At 51.1% G+C, this 16,891-nt stretch overlaps 1 protein-coding gene across 5 annotated transcripts in view; it reads left to right on the top strand.

Moving 5' to 3' along the window:
• Window positions 1–16,891, top strand: part of Slc6a9 (solute carrier family 6 member 9) — a 36,858-nt gene that overhangs the window by 16,137 nt on the left and 3,830 nt on the right. For 3 of the 5 annotated variants that reach the window (XM_048450515.3, XM_048450514.3, XM_048450513.3), the window contains 10 exons: window positions 5,139–5,295; window positions 5,892–6,023; window positions 6,404–6,674; window positions 14,728–14,860; window positions 15,056–15,190; window positions 15,280–15,383; window positions 15,758–15,995; window positions 16,130–16,264; window positions 16,377–16,476; window positions 16,571–16,671. In XM_048450515.3, the coding sequence (XP_048306472.1) occupies window positions 5,139–5,295; window positions 5,892–6,023; window positions 6,404–6,674; window positions 14,728–14,860; window positions 15,056–15,190; window positions 15,280–15,383; window positions 15,758–15,995; window positions 16,130–16,264; window positions 16,377–16,476; window positions 16,571–16,671 (1,506 nt within the window). The remainder of the gene's footprint in view (window positions 1–5,138; window positions 5,296–5,891; window positions 6,024–6,403; window positions 6,675–14,727; window positions 14,861–15,055; window positions 15,191–15,279; window positions 15,384–15,757; window positions 15,996–16,129; window positions 16,265–16,376; window positions 16,477–16,570; window positions 16,672–16,891) is intronic. The other 2 variants (XM_048450517.3, XM_085698781.2) reach the window with 1 other exon arrangement.

The following is a 16,891-nucleotide window of genomic DNA, read 5'->3' as shown; positions in this document are numbered from 1 at the left end:
AGCAGAGCCTGGCATGCCTAGGGTGTAGGTCTTCTGTCTACTGACTGTCAATCAGGGTTCTGTAATGAGCCAGTACCAGGTCTATCCCTGACTCTCTTATCTGCCATATGAAGGCCTGAACTCTGCAGGTACCTAGAAAGGGTCCTGGGAGGAGCCCAGCATTGTTCTGAGTGTCCCTTGAAGCCGAAGGTACTCAGAACCCAGGAGACCGTGCAGGATGGGCCAGGTTCTACCATGTCTGTCCCCTCTGACTGTCTCACACCTAGATGACAGGGGCCTGTGGTTGGGTGCCTCTGGTCCTATTTGCACAGATACTGCTTGATAACCACTCTGTTCCCTGAGGGCAGGAGAGCAGAGGGGTTCCTGGGAGGGGGGGGAGCGTCTCCTGAGGCAGCTCAGACTATAATAGCTGCCCTGCCTTGGTTCCCCACTGGGGCTCCAAGCAAGTTGCTTGTGATCTGATTTGGTTCCAAGTCAGTCTGAGATGTGAGGTCTTGCCTGCTCTCCTCCATTGAGTTTGTTTTGGACAGACTTCATCCCATGAGCAAACTCTGGGGCCAGAGAGTCCTGAACAAGAAGCCTGCTGGGTCCCAGCGGGGCCAGTCTGCCAGGGCAGCTACAGAGTTCTTCCATAGCCACAGAGGGCAGGCGGAGGGAGTTCACAATTCACAAAAATATCCACTGAATACTGGCCTGGGAGGGTGGGAGTCCCCAGCCAGAGAAGGGGCGAAGTTTGGGTTCCGGGGCTGGGCTTCTATGTCCATATGAGGAAGAAATGAGGGGCTCCTGCCTTGTGTTTGCCAGAGTTACATCAGAGCTGGGCTTGCCTGCTATTCCCTGATGCTATTCTAGATTTGCACACAGATTTTTTGTTTGTTTGTTTGTGGCCAGGTATGGTGGTGGCTCACATCTATAATTCTAACACTCAAGAGACCAAGGCAAGTTCACTGTGAGTTTGAGGCTAACCTGTGCTACAGAATGAAAACTTTAAAAAAAAAAAGCAATCTAGAAAGCTGGTGGGCACTAATAGGAGGTGGGGAAACAGTCAGAAATAGTTGCGTTGGGGCCTGGGAGATGGCTCAGTACACAAAAGTACTTGCTGGCTGCATGAGTCTGATGTCTTGAGTTTGGTCCCTGGATCCCACAGTGGAAGAGGAGAACCAACTCTTGAAAGTTGTCTGACCTCCACATGCACACTGTGGCAGATACACACTTGCACACACACACACACACACACACACACACACACACACACACACACATACACACACTCACATACGCATACTCATGTAGTAATAAAATTTTTAAAAAGTTTTTTTGTTGTTTTGTTTTAAAGTCAGAGCTGGATTACAGGGGAGGAAGTGCCGAGGAACACTGGTAGACCGGAGGGAGCTGCTTGGGTTCTGGACCATTATGCTACAGCCACTGCCCAGTCTATCCTTCGGTTCCCTAGATAGGATTGCTGGGATACCCATGTCAGAAGGGACTTGCCCTGGGCAGCTAGGAAGCAGATTCTAGAATACCTGGTTTCTAATCTCACACTTTTTGTCCGCCAAGCCCAGGGCAGAGCGGAAGATCCTGATTCCGGTAAACCCTTCCAAGCTAATAAGCAGGGCAGAGGTCTACATCAGGACTTACGTAAGCGACGTGGCTCAGCGAGGCTCAGTCAGCCAGGTGCGGACAGTGCGGGCAGGGGTTGTCCATCTAAGGAAGATCACAGTCCTGGTGTGAGAATGACTACATACTTAGCGTTCATGGCAGCTCTGAGTGTATGTGCACGTGCACGCGCATGTGTGTATAGAGTGGCAGTCAGATTTCCCCACTCCGCTGTGGGAAAAGAGCTCTCCCGCCTGCCCACTGCCCAGCCTGGGAGAGCTTAGGTGCCTGGGTGGTATCCTTTCCTGAAGAACCACCCTCAGGGCATGGCAGTTGTCTCTCAGAGAGCTGCCAGCAGGGGTGACAGGGCACAGCCAGGAGAGTCAGAGGAACTGGTGTGCCACATCACAAGGGGATTTGCTCCGATGGTCTCATTCCCCACTGAGCTATGAGCAGGTGAGAGAGGAGGGGCCTCGGGGGGCAGCCAGGGTGACATGTGGTGGGCAGGACAAGGCTGGAACTCAGCCCGTCCAAGTTCTTAGGCAGCCAGGCAAGCTAGGCAGCCAGACAAGCTAGGCAGCCAGTCTGGATCAAATCGTAAGCACAAAGGGGTCCTTTTGTAGGCATTTCAGGGCCAATGGAATGGTTAATATTAGTGACAAAGCAGGTCAAGGAAACAAGGGTCTTAAAATTGGGAAAATGATGTGAAGAGGATAAGAAGTTCTGCAACATGGAAAACACGGATCCGGGCTAACCCTGTTGTAAAGGGCTTGCCGAGCATTCGTGACGCCCTAGTTTAATCCATGCTCACACACACACACACACACACACACACACACACACACCACTGGGTGGACAAGGGAAGGGCACCCTGTCTTCAGGCCGCCCCAGTTTCATCAGCAACTTCTTGCAGTGCCTAGGGACAGGCCCCAGTCTGGCTCCTATCCTGGGGCGTCAGCTTCCCTCACTGTGTGCTTGACTGAATCAGTTAGCACATGGCTCACTGGAATATGGGCTCGGTGTTTGTCTCGTTATCTAAACCCTAGCTTTTAAGGATTGACTGGAGGAGCCTGTGGCACACGGTCGGGAGCTTTAACACACACACACACACACACACACACACACACACACCCTGTCCCTCTTCTGTCCGCCTATGCCCAGGAAAGAGTTGAATTTAGGGATTCAGATTCAGATATGGCCCTGCTGTATTTGGTTGGAGAGGCCAGGAGGTCTGATCCTCATGACCCTGGGCCAGGAGAGAGACTTTGAACTTTTTTTGGAGAAATGGGTGTCTTTCGGGGGCCTTGCTTTTTTCTTGACCCTGGGGCCATCTTGGATCCTCTGTTGTCCCTTTTACAGCTGGAACTGCTGCCTTGTGACCCCACCCATGGACTCTGGAGCTGCCACAGTCCTGCATTGTGCTCCTAAGTAAACAAGCCTGGGACAGAATAGAAGTGCTATTGTCGGGCCCACAGATAGGAGCCCATGTGGCCGATGTTTGGGTGTAGATAAATCACCCCAGGCAGACCCCATCCCCTTAAAACATGACCCCCTGGCCCTGCCGTGTAGATACACCTGACCCAAAGAAAGAACCGCAGAGGTGGTGATGTAAGATTCTGAAGGGGTGTGTCCCAGAAGGCATCTGAAGCTGGCACCGTCATTTCCCATAGCACGGTGAGCCTCCCAGCCAGCCTCGCCTGGACCTCATCCTGCCTTCCTTTTTCATTCTCACATACTCCCAGGACTTTGAGGAAGTCCATCTTGTGGTCACACTAAAGTCCCATATCAGATGATGTGTGGTCTTTTGTTGTTTTGTTTTTCCAGTGTTTCCCGGTGTGTGTAACAGCCTTGGCTGTCCTGGGACTCTTTGTAGACCAGGCTGGCCTCGAGCTCACAGAGATCCACCTGCCTCTGCCCTAGTACTGGTGTATACCACTACGCCTGGCAATGTGTGCTCTTACTTCATTAATGTCTTCTAGCACTGGTTTGTTTCCAGCCGAGTTGCCGTAGCCTGGCGTGTAGTAGCAGACCTGTAAATCTTAACATTTTGTGGATGGATGGATGGATGAGTGAATGCAGATACCTTCAGCCTTCTGGTTTTCTCTGATGCTCTGGGGAAGGAGTCCCCCTCCCTAATTCCTGACGCTATGCCTTATAGCCTCCTGTGCGGATGTGAAGGGCGGCATGTCTGAACTGAACTGGATACAAGGCATAGTGGGCCTTGCCGAGAGTGCTCGTCCACCACACAGGGGTGCTGCCTAGATCTGCACTCCTCACAGGCCTTTTCAAAAGGCGCTGGGGCCCTGGTGAAGCCGTTCAGGTTTGCCTGCTAATGTCAGGGTCTGGTAGTGTGTCACAGTGCCAGGCTACCTTGCTAATCAGTGGCCAGAGTGGCTGCTCAACTTGAAGATGTCACTTTCACACGGTAGTCAGTGCGTCACGCTGCTGTCGCCTGGCCACGCTACTCCAACTGTGATCCACGTGTCCTTTAGAGGAACTCCTGTCCTCTCAGTGACATAGCTCATATCTGGGAAGCTGTTGTTGGCGTACAAGCATTCTGTGTGTATTTCTCTGCTGCTGACTCCCAGGGTCCTTACATTTCCTCGATGACACTCTCAGTCCCTGCCAACTCTGTCTTATAGTGGTTGATTCCCACAGGAGGGGGCTGGGAGAAGAGGGCGCACTGAGTGGCTTGTGGAGGTGGTTCTGTATCTGAAGTCGGTACTCCTCGTGGATTGTCCTCAGTGGGCTCTGGACAGCCTCACCCGGGCACTTCCCACAGGCAGGCACGGTACCCATCAGGGATTTATCTGCAGGCCGCCCTCTTGGGAGACCCCTCTCTGGAGCCACCTGTTTCCTCTAGCGGAGTCTGTCTGCAGCCTGGCATGGTGCCTACCACTCCAGTCTCTTATCCTAATGTATAGCCCAGCGTCAGCAGCTCGAGTCAGCTTCCCCAAGGCCCTCTCTGAGCTCCGCAGTGTCTTGTCCAGGTCTGGCCAAGCCTAGCAGCACCACCCCCTCTCCCACCCAGCCCTGCTCACCCTGTACCCCCAGGAAGAAGCCTTTACTAGGGAGAGTCTAGCCACTGACTATCCATGGGCAGCGTGCTTAGCCTGGCGATGTGGTAGGCAGCGGGTGGGGGGTAGCTCTCTGGACACAGGCCTCTTTGTGCCCAGCTTGACTTGGCTGCTTGGTATGAGGCTCAGCTGCTCCTAGGTCCTTAGCCTGAGAGGAAAGGCAAGGTTTTAGAGGGGTTAGGGGGCTCTTGGCTCAGGCTCTCTCAGCGGTGTCCCCTTTCTTACTGGTAACAGTTTCTCAGGTGGGCTGGTATACCTGGCATAGAGAGTGCTAAGGGCTGGGCACCATCTGGCAGCTGTGCCTCTCTTTCTTCTGCCAGGCCTGCCTTCAACTCCTGCCAGCAGAAAGGAAGCCCCAGGGTATGTGGACATGGTGGTCCAAAGAGAAGCCACTGGAGGAGACTCAGAGGGTCAGACATGGGGCACACATGCCTTCCTGATGGTAGCTTCTTTCTGTCCCCACAGAATGGTGCTGTGCCCAGCGAGGCCACCAAGAAGGACCAGAACCTCACACGAGGCAACTGGGGCAACCAGATTGAGTTTGTACTGACGAGCGTGGGCTATGCCGTGGGCCTGGGCAATGTCTGGCGCTTCCCATACCTCTGCTATCGCAACGGGGGAGGTACCCAGTGGGCACAGGGCAGGGACCACCCACTTGGCTAGAGCCCACCCATCAGGGCTTGGGCCATTGTCTCCCTGGCACAGACATCCTCCAGGAAGAAGCTGACCTCTAGCCCTGGTCTTTGGCCATCCCTGGCTTAGGCACATTTGCCTAAAGTGCAGGCCACCCTCAGACCCTGGCAGCCTGATCCTGCCAGCCTGTTCTTTGAAGGCTAGGAGAAGTAGAGAAAAGGCTCGAATTTCCTGGGTTCCCTGTCTTAGCTACTGATGTTTCAACAGCGCCCCCCCCCCACCCCGCAATGGTGCAGAGATGCTGGAGGATCCGAGTGATTGTGAAATCACTTGGTTAAACCATCAAATCCTACCCCAGCATGGCAGTATGGGGGCTGGATTTTCTCCAGAGCAGACTTTCTGGGAGTCTGTCAAGTTCAAAGCCAGGCGGTGGGGATTGTACCTCGGCTCCAGGCTGCTACTTAGTGCACACTCCTGTCTCTCAGTACTAGTGGAGCTCAGAGGTTTTATTGTGAGTTCTGAGAAGGACACTCGGGGAGGTGCTCCCCCAGCCCACCCTGAGCCTGGCCTCTCCCTGCATGCCAGGCGCCTTCATGTTCCCCTACTTCATCATGCTGATCTTCTGCGGGATCCCTCTCTTCTTCATGGAGCTCTCCTTCGGCCAGTTTGCAAGCCAGGGCTGCCTGGGGGTCTGGAGGATCAGTCCCATGTTCAAAGGTGAGGCCTTGGTGGGGGGCGTGTACATGCACATATATGTGCTTGTGCATGTGTGTGCACATGTACATCACACACACACACAGAGGCCGCTTGTCCATCTGTAAAAACATGAATATCCCCTGTGGGGCATCAGTACTGACCTAATCCTGACATCAATGGCCAAGGCCGTGACTACACACTGGGATTCATATTTATTTGACCCCCATATTTTCCTCCTGCCGTGTATATACACAAAACTCCTTTCCCCCGCCGAGGCCCGAACTTTCCCTTCTGTGACTCTCCATCAAAGACTGACTGTCCGTCTGGCCTTTAGGAACTGTTGACTTTCACCTAGATAAGCCAGGCTCCTCCTTTAATGGTTCCTGTGCGTTCCCCTCCAGGCGTGGGCTACGGGATGATGGTGGTGTCCACGTACATCGGCATCTACTACAATGTGGTCATCTGCATCGCCTTCTACTACTTCTTCTCGTCCATGACGCACGTGCTGCCCTGGGCTTACTGCAATAACCCCTGGAACACGCCTGACTGTGCCGGGGTGCTGGATGCTTCCAACCTCACCAACGGCTCCCGACCCACTGCCCTGTCCGGCAACCTCTCTCACCTGCTCAACTACACCTTGCAAAGAACCAGCCCCAGCGAGGAGTACTGGAGGTGAGGCTCCTGGTAGACACAGGATCAGGGGACAGCCTTCGGCTCTCCCTGTCCCCGTCAGGCAGCCCTGCCTGGATCATCTACACATAGCGCCTACTGCCCAGGGCATAGAGTTGGGTAAAATGGCAGACATATAGAGGGCCGTGAGAGACTTGAAGGTGATCTGGGAATTCTTTCAGAGTAGCAGTGCAGGAGGGCTCAGTCAGGGCAAAGGGGGCCGGCATGCTGGAGAGAATGGCATGAGTGAGGGTCCTAAAGAACCAGCAGTTATTCTCAAAGCTGAGGGGAGCCTGCTCCGTTGAGACTAATGTGGATGGAGGGCTCTTGTGGGCTTTGAGGTGGCCTTGAAGGGGCACCGTGCTCACAGAGAGCTAACACGAATTAAGCTTCTACTTCGTATTGTAGAACAAAAGGAACTGTGGACATGCGCTAGGTCAGGGATGCCAGGGCAGCCAGACCTGCTCTGTTCAGAGGTGGCGACAGACTCGTGACTCTGGGCCCGTGAAGGGAGGTTGCTGCTGGAGGTGTCGGGATCACCTTGTCCCAGCTGGCAGAGGGAGGGCACAGTCGGGTCTTCTTCCTACGTCTTACTGGAGAGTCCTGGGGCAGAGGATTTTTGGATGTGGGAGGTAGGCCTCTTCCATTCGTTATACAGACTTCTGTGGCATCTTCTCTAAAGGTGTGTGCCTGTGACAGGCGTAACATGGTCCTGAGTCTCTGCCCCAAGAAATTCAGTCTGTGGGTGATGGTGGCTTCAGTGAGATGGGGCCAAGAGGAGGTGATCATAGCTGCCAAGAAATGGGAGAGAGAAAAGGAGAGGAATTAGGAGGGATGTGAGTGGCTGAGCAGGGCCGGAAGGAGGCAAACGGAAGCAGAGATTAGGAACAAGGGGGGGGGGCTGAGAAAAGAGACAAGAAGGACATGCCTTACATGACATCAGCTTCTACGGAAGCCTAAAAGCTTGAAGCTTTCTCTGCTGTGTGATGGAGGCCAAAGGCGAGGTGCACAAGGCCCCCAGGCCTGCTGAAGTTGTAGCAGGGCCTCTAAGTCCAGTCCTGAAAGTGCAGACTCCAAAGAAGCAGTCGTGGGACAGGCCCGTTTCGGAGAGGATACCGGAAAGAGAGCAAGACAGAGCTCACACCCAATCAGAGGACTCTGGGTAACTGTCCATCAGGGGCGTGATGTGTACTCGGCAGCTTGACGGAGATGGAAAGGCAGAAGATGAACTTCTCTGGAGCTCCTAAAAGCACAAACCCTGCCTACTCTCCTCACCCCAAGCAGATGCTACAGTGTTGCTGGCCTCAGGGGCAAAGCTCTGGAGACATTAGCCAGTGAAACCAGAGGGGGATCGCTCAGATAATCTGCCTAGGGAAGCATACTGAGGGGACAGCTGGGCTTTGCTCCCCAGCTGGGGCTCCGCCAGGCCCTAAGCCAGGCCTACCTAAGCGGCTCAGTTTCTAACCCTAATGGCTCCCTGCTGCCACCTCCTGGAAAGCCTGGAAAGTCACTTTCCCCTGCTTTAGTGGTGATTGAACACCACTCCACACTCACCCTCGTGCATGCAAGGCAAGTAAGTGCCTCACCCTTGAGCTATGTCCCCTTCTTTTTACTTTATTTTGAGACAAGGTCTCACTAAGTTGCCCAGGTTGGTCTTGAACGTGTGGTCCTCCTGCCCAGACTCTAAGAGAAGCTAGGATCATAGGCTAGGATCATCAACAGGTCTGTCTTGGAAATGACCCTTAAGAGAGCAGTGGTTGGAAGAAGTGGGTGGATGGGTATATGTTCTGTGGCAGAACATTTGGCTAGCATGACGGAGGCCCTGTGTTGCATTCCCCAGTCCCAGAGGAGGCCAGGACTGCCCAGGCCTCACCGATGAAAGGAGAGCGGGGCAGTGTTGCCACCTTCTGTATAGCAGCGTACTATCTCTGATAAGTTTTCCTAGCTCCGTTTTCAGATTTAGAGACTGACATCCCAAGGTAAGGATCCAGATGGCTCTGGAGGTGGCTCGGCTATGTCCCAGTCCCGTCCTGGCTCCGCTGTTGTCCAGTCCTAGGCCAGTGGTGTTCTGCCAGTCTTCTTAGTTCCTTTGAAAGGTGGCATGATGTAGTTACCGTTTTATGAATGAAATCAGCAGGCCAACGGAAAAATGAGAAAGGCTGGGGTGTGGACCAATGGCGGAGCTTGCCTAGCACTTGTGACATCCCTGATTTGATCCCTAGCACCTAAACAACAGACAGACAGACAGACAGACAGGTGCCTTTAAAGTGAGAGAATCTGGAGGAGCAGGATTCTGAGCCACTCCTTCTCTCCCTCTGGTCCCAGACTCCTCCCAGCCCCTAAGCTCATGACAAGGCTTCCTCAGCTCCAGAGCCTTTGTGGCAGCCAACACCTGGCACAGAGTGGACTCTGATCCCAGCTCCACCCTCACCCACCCCAGTGTCTCATGCCAGTGTCATAGTCATACTGACATCTCCAATCCTGGCTCTGCCACTGGCCCATTGTGTGTCCGTGGGAGGTCAGCAAACCTCCCCAAGTCTGATTGCTCACCCCTCGAATCTAAGTGGCTGTAATTCTTCCCTCCCTGTTGCAGAGGTGAAATGTGCTATCAGGGCCTAAATCCCAGAGGTCAGTAGCAAGTGCTCAAGTGTGCTCGCGAAGCCTGGAAGAGGAGGGCTCTCTTCTCAAACCAGTTACCATCTGCTCACGGAAAGAAGATCTCTGTGTATCTAGAGTTTGGGATTTTATTGATTTTTATATTTTTTTGAGACAGGGTTTTTATATAGCCCTAGCTGGCCTGCCTCTGTCTCCCAAATGCTGAGATTAAAGGCATGTTTGTTTGTTTGTTTTTGAGACAGGGTCTCATTGCTATATGGAGAAGAACTGATATACCTGTCATCCAAGCAGCTGGGAGACTGAAGCAGGAGAATCATAATTTTAAAACCAACCTATGATACCTAGTGGACCTAGTCTCAAAACAGAAAAAAAGCAGGGGAAAAAGGCAGAATAATTCCTAAGAGGTCATATGCCAGAAGCCAGCTTATAAATAAGTCACATTCCAGAATGCTCTGAGGTTAATTGTTTGATCTCAAAAGCACATGGTCCAAAGCAAAACAAAGAACTAAATACAGTACAACCTAAAATAAAGCTCGAACTCATTCCTCGGTTCCCAGGCTAACCATCTAAGCTCTGCACTCCCAATACAGTAATGCTATACTTGTGCAATAAAAATAGCATCAAATACTGCCATTTTAGCATGTGTAATTAGGCAAAGTTTCTTTATTTTCTAAATCCTTTAAATGAAAGAGGGTTTCTTGACTTGAGTGTTGGCACTTGCAAAAAAATGACTCAGTAGGAGCAGACGGAGCCTGTGGTTATTCCGAAGGGCCCACCTTGCCGGCACTGGTGTCTTGCATAGGAACACCCAGGCAGGCCTGACCTGGGCTGCCAGGAGCCCCAGTCCATTGCCTTCAGCTATGAATGGCCTTGTTTGTCTAGCTCAATGGGCCAACCAAATTGTTTTCTATGTGTGTTATGTATGAAGGTGGAGAAGGCAGGGAATCAGTCAAAGGGAACCTGGAGTCTCTGAGTCTCATGGCTCCTGAACTTTGTCTGCTGATTCCTGTATGGCTGAGCCAGAAGAGGGTAATGCCAGCCTTGGATACTGGTGTAGACAATTGGGAGAATTGGACAGAGGGAGCAGGAGTCAGACAGCACCCTCTGCAGGTAAGGCAGTGAGAGATGGCCTGGGAGGAAAATAGGAAGCCAAAGAAGGCAGCGGAAGTCTCCTTTGGGTGGTCAGGCAGGCCGGCCAAGCAAACACCAAGTTCCAGCTCTGACGGCATTGTTCTATGAAGATCAGGAATCATATCCTATTCCAAGACATTCAAAGTGTCTACACGAGGTTGAGAGCTGATGTAAACATGGCTGAGGATGCTGGGGCCCCCGGGGGAGACAGCCTCCAGTGAGAGCTGCCCTGAGTCTCCAGCAGCAGGAGAAGGGAGTCTGTGTTTGACCTATGTTGTGATGAGGAAGTGGAGACTCAAGATGTATTTGTTGCTTCCTTCTTACCTCATCCTGGATCGTTTATCTGGGCTCCCTCCTTTCTGCCTCCCAGCCCGTTTGCCAGTGTTCATTTACTCAAGATCAAATAGTTGAGTATCTGTCAGTGCCAGGCACTGGAGATGTACGGCCATGAACAAAAGCTTCCATCTTCATTGAGGACAGAGGACAAAAGCCATTAAAAGGCTCAGTTGGTAGAGTGCTTTCCTTGCATGTGTGGAGGCTTTGACTTGACCCTCAGCACCACATAAAACCTGGCAAGGTGTCATATACCTGCAATCCCAGCATTCAAGAGGAGGAAGCAGTAGGATCATAAGTTCAAGGTCATCCTCAACTACACAGTGAGTTCAAGACCAGCCTGAGTGACAGGAGCCCTTGTCTTATATAAAGCAAATAAAGCAAAACTGTTTATTTTGATAGCAAAATAAACAGAATGAGAGAAGGATGTGTATGCTGTTGAGGAACACCGAGTGGGGTAAGGCATGCTGGACTGGAGTGAAAGCTGCATTTTAAGCTATATAATCAAGAAGATCCCTTTGAGAAGTAGCCATCTGAATAAGACTGGAGGAAGTGGGGATCTGAATGAAGACTAGAGAAAGTGGGGGTTACATGGACAAGCCCAGCTATAGCCTAAGCAGGGATATAGTGTGAAACACAGCATCATGTTCACATGTGTAAAAGGTGTCAAGGTGGTACATGGCCTTATGTACACAGATCTGTGGTGGGGGAGAGAAGCCACTTCATTCAGAGACAGTAACATTTACAAAGGCCCTGGGGTGGGGGGCAGGCTAACACGTTTGAGAAAAACCAAGTCCAGTTCAGCTAAATATAGACAGAAATTTCTGGCCTGCCTGGTCCTGCAGATGTTCAGTTCCAAAGAAACACACAGAGGCTTATATTAATTATAAACTGTTTGACCTATTGCTCAGGCTTATCACTATCTCTTACAACTTAAATTTACCCATAATTCTTGTCTATGTTTAGCCACATGACTTGGTACCTTTTCTCAGTGAGGCATTCCCATCTTGCTTCCTCTGTGTCTTACTGGTGACTGACTCTCTGCCTTTCCTCTTCCCAAAATTCTCTTCATCTGCTCACCCTATCTATACTTCCTACCTGGCTACTGGCCAATCAGCATTTTATTAAACTGAGTGACAAATCTTTACAGTGTACAAGAGCGTTATCCCACAGCATTTCCCCCTTTTTCTTTTCAGAACAAGAATTCTGAATCTAATCTCTTTTGTTTAGCTTTCTTGACCATTATCCATAGCAACTTGTAACCAACACACTAAACAAAGACAAACATCCATAATCCATTTTTTTTTTGGGAATGTGGATGTAGTTTTCTAGGCTACTTCCTGCTGAGGACCCAAAGAAAATTTAGGATTATGGTCAAGTCCTGGCTGGAGTGTTTTGTGAGGCTGGATCATTTCAGCCAGCAGTGTTGAGGCTGTTCTGGATGTAGAACTCAGAGGAAACTGCAGCAGAGCTGCCATCCGCTCCTATCAGAGATTTTTCAAGGATCTTCCTCAACCAAACCTGATTTTTCTTAACCCAGAATGAATCCAAAACCTCTTATTTTCTGTGGCAATAAAAACAGGACCCCTCTCCCAAAGTAACATATTTTTTTACTTAAATTTTGAAGTCAAGATATTTTTAAAATAGATAGGTTGGTTTAATCCAACAGCATTTATAATCAAATGTCTTATAGCAACTGTTGCTCCTTTCTCAGCAATCAAACAATTCAAAGACAACATAATAAACTCTCCAGACTCTATATTTTCCAACTTTACATGGCTTTTTAAAAACTCTTTTATTTTTGTTTTTTTACTTTTTGGTGTTTTTGAGACAGGGTTTCACTGTGTATCTTTGGCTGCCCTGGAACTCACTCTGTAGACTAGACTGGCCTTGAACTCACAGAGATCCACCTGCCTCTGCCTCCTAAGTGCTGGGATTAAAGGTGTGTGCCATCACATCTGACTACTCTATTTCTTTTAAGAACGTTCTCTATCCTTTTTCTTTTCTCTCCCAAGCGTATTTATATTTTTGAACACACTGTAAACCATTTAGAGGGTTTTTTTTTCATCTGAATCTGTCTTTACTGTTTACCTTTTTCTGACCACAGGAGTCTTTAATCTACTAAACGATATGCCTAGGATTAAAGCTACAGCTTTGGCAGCTGGCTCCACCCCATTCCTTAGTTTTTTGAGAGTCTAGCTTCATGACAGATGTACTGGCAGGAGCCAGATTTATTGCTACAACTCTGTGGAGTTTCTAGGTCTGTGCCATCACCAAGAAGCCTGGTGCCAGCTGCTCATAAACACCATTTAAGTGTTTAGTGGCAGAGCCTCTTAAAAGAGCTGGGAGGTTTTTGCCACTGATGCTGAATCAGGAAGTCTCTCTTAAAGGAGCTGCACCTCTGCTTGCTGCCAGCAAACAGAGTACCAGAGAAAAGACAGTTATCAAGAAGATGTGCTTGACTCTGTTCTTTTTTTTTTAATATTTATTTATTTATTTATTATGTATACAATATTCTTTCTGTGTGTATGCCCGCAGGCCAGAAGAGGGCACCAAATCCCCTTACAGATGGTTGTGAGCCACCATGTGGTTGCTGGGAATTGAACTCAGGACCTTTGGAAGAGCAAGCAATGCTCTTAACCTCTGAGCCATCCCTCCAGCCCTTGACTCTGTTCTTGTCTATGTAGAATCTTTTTTTAAAAAAACTTTCTCAGGCTTTATGTGGAAATCCTTGCCAAACATTTGGGCGCCATTTGTAGAAGGAAGTTTCTGTCCTGCACAGTTCCACAGCCATTCAGTTTCAAATAAATTATATTTTACAGAATTTTATACTTCCTATACTTCCTGCCTGGCCAATTAGCAGTTTTATTAAACTAATACGAGTGACAAATCTTTACAGTGTACAAGAGTATTATCCCACAGCAGCTAAATCTGTGAGCGAAGGGGAGGAAGGGAGATCAGAGAAATAGCAGAGCCAGGGACACTGGATCCTGTAGGGTCTATAACCAGTATAGGGGTTACTGTAGCCCGTGCAAGGTTTGAAGCCATAGAGGGACATGAGTGTTCTAAAACAGACAAAATCCTCAAAGCTCTCCCATTGCCCTCATGAGGAAAAGGAAATTCTTCAGCCTCACTTTCACTGCTGTCCATCACCCTTCTGTTTTTCCTGTCTTCTCTTTCTGATGTATTCTCGCCTTTCTGAGTTAACCAACATGCCCAGGCTGGTCATGCTAGCTCCTGGCCCCCTGCCCTGTTACAGGCCTGCCCTTCCCATCATCCCTTTCGCTCACATCCTCACATGTGAGGATCCTCACACCGTAATTCCAGCCTCATCTTTTCAGGGAAGCCTTCATCCTGGCTTTCCCTTCAGGTGAGACACCACCATCCATACTCTGCGCCTTTCCTGTGTGCTTCCCATCCATAGCAGCCCAACTTGCTCTCCTTCACCCTCTTCGCCAAGAGCCGAGAGCCAGGAAGAAGCCTCCTGTCCAATTGACCCAGAGAACTCAGCTTGCCTGGCATAGGGCTGCAGGTGGAGCTACACCCACAAGGGGAGGAGTTAGGGTGACATCATCACTCTGTCAGCTCTGCTCCTGAGAGCTGGAGCAGACGATTATGGTATACCTCTCTGAAGGCTTTCTGAAGGCTTCCAGGAAGAGGTGCTTCTGATAGGATGAATGGACACTCCTGAAGTGTGGAATGCACACAAAAGGACCTGGGATGGGCTCAAGCAGGTCCTGGGAGGGCATCAACCCCTGCCACAGGAGAGGAGACTAGCTCAAACTTGACTTGGTCTCTCAAAGCCCTTGAGGGTCCCAGGACGGACTGCAGGGCAGAGGGCTGGGGTCCCAAAGCACCTCCTATTCTCCCACAGCCAGGCTTCTCTGGGACCTGGTAGCATGAGGTATAGAACACAAGTCTTAGTTGCTGGGCAGCAGAAGCTGGCCCTCAGTGACAGTCACCTTCCTCTCCCCAGGCTGTATGTGCTGAAACTGTCTGATGACATTGGAAACTTTGGGGAGGTTCGGCTTCCCCTCCTAGGCTGCCTCGGCGTTTCCTGGGTGGTCGTCTTCCTCTGCCTCATCCGAGGAGTCAAGTCTTCAGGGAAAGCAAGTACCCTCCCCAGGCAGGGTTTGTTCCCACCCTGCCGCTCCTTCCTGGGCTGATGGGAGTCTAAGGGAGGGGTAACAAAGAGCCATAGGAGAGGAAGAAGGACCAGAGTCAATAGTGGCTGGGGTCAGAGAGGTAGCAGGAGAGTTGGAAAGGGTTCTAGAGGAACCCATGGAACCTGTGTCTTGTCTCAGGTGGTGTACTTCACGGCCACGTTCCCCTATGTGGTGCTGACCATTCTGTTCGTTCGTGGAGTGACCCTGGAAGGAGCCTTCATGGGTATCATGTACTACCTGACCCCACAGTGGGACAAGATTCTGGAGGCCAAGGTGGGACATGGAGGATTGTCCCAGAGGGACCAGGGAGGGACAAGTGATCCGGCCTCTGACTCAGTGGCTCTCTGCCGGCCTCTCCGCAGGTGTGGGGGGATGCCGCCTCGCAGATCTTCTATTCCCTAGGCTGCGCGTGGGGTGGTCTCATCACCATGGCCTCCTACAATAAGTTCCACAACAACTGCTACCGGTGAGTGCTCCCCTGCCAGCCTGGAGCTGCCGGTTTTCTGTCCTCTCCACAGTCTGACCCTGGATCCACAGGACCACCAGACTCCCGCGCAGTCTGCTGCCTACTGGGGACCTCCTGTACTCATGACCTTGAAGAACCTTGTGTCTCAAGTGGGTCATGAGACTAGAGAGCAAAGCACTGGCCAGAGAGGGGGATGGGTGGACGAGGGGTCAGGAACCCTGGACTCGCTTTAAAAAAAAAACCTGAGTTGATAGGAAAGGAAGTTAGGGACACTTGTGTTTCTAGAATATCCTATATCCATGTCTTATTTTGGCCCAAACTGAGGAAAGGGAAGCAAGCTGAGTCTCCTAAACTGTCCTGTTTTTCTCCCTCAGGGACAGTGTCATCATCAGTATCACCAACTGTGCTACCAGTGTCTATGCTGGCTTCGTCATCTTCTCTATCCTAGGCTTCATGGCCAATCACCTGGGTGTGGATGTGTCCCGAGTGGCAGACCATGGCCCTGGGCTAGCTTTTGTAGCTTACCCTGAGGCCCTCACGCTGCTTCCCATCTCCCCACTGTGGTCCCTACTCTTTTTCTTCATGCTTATCTTGCTGGGACTGGGAACTCAGGTATGACACACGTGCATGCATACATGTATGTGTATGTGTGTTCATGCGTGTGTAAGTGTGCATGTATCATGGAATCTTGGGCAGGAGGAACCAGGGCAGAGGGCAGGTCCCTGTTCTGATGGCTGTGTCTGTAGTTCTGCCTCCTAGAGACCCTAGTCACTGCCATTGTGGATGAGGTGGGGAATGAGTGGATTCTGCAGAAAAAGACCTATGTGACCTTGGGTGTGGCTGTAGCTGGCTTCTTGCTGGGCATCCCCCTTACCAGCCAGGTAAGAATGAAGCTGTGGTGGGTAAGGCGGGGTTCCACTTGCCAGGGCACTTGCAGGATGGGTGGGTAGCTTGGTCTTGGGCACCCTGGCTCATCTGTGCACTGGCTCACAGGCAGGAATCTACTGGCTGCTGCTGATGGACAATTACGCGGCCAGCTTCTCCTTGGTCATTATCTCCTGCATCATGTGTGTGTCTATCATGTACATCTATGGTAAGTGTCCACCTGTCCATGGCCTCTAGGGTCCCAGTCTCTGACTGACCCCTCTATCCTGCTGGGCTGCTGACCCCTGCCCCCATCTCTCCAGGGCACCGAAACTACTTCCAGGACATCCAGATGATGCTGGGGTTTCCGCCACCTCTCTTCTTCCAGATCTGTTGGCGCTTCGTCTCTCCGGCTATCATTTTTGTAAGTTCTCGGGGGTCCTCCCTGCTCCTGCTGCCCCTTGGCCAAGTGTCCTCTTGGGAACCAGCAGAGCGAGAGCAGGAAAACAGCCACGCAGCCAGAGCTCTACCTACAGCTCTGCTTTGGGCATGAGAGGGTCGGACAGTCAGACGTGTGCACATGAGAGGGGCCGGTCAGATCCTGCCTTCGCTTAGGAGGAGATATGGAGCCCTTTGACTGACTG

The sequence above is a fragment of the Myodes glareolus genome, chromosome 3 (assembly GCF_982192425.1).
Source record: "Myodes glareolus chromosome 3, mMyoGla1.1, whole genome shotgun sequence".
Lineage (NCBI taxonomy): Eukaryota > Metazoa > Chordata > Mammalia > Rodentia > Cricetidae > Myodes > Myodes glareolus.
This window is presented reverse-complemented; position numbering and strand designations above follow the sequence as displayed.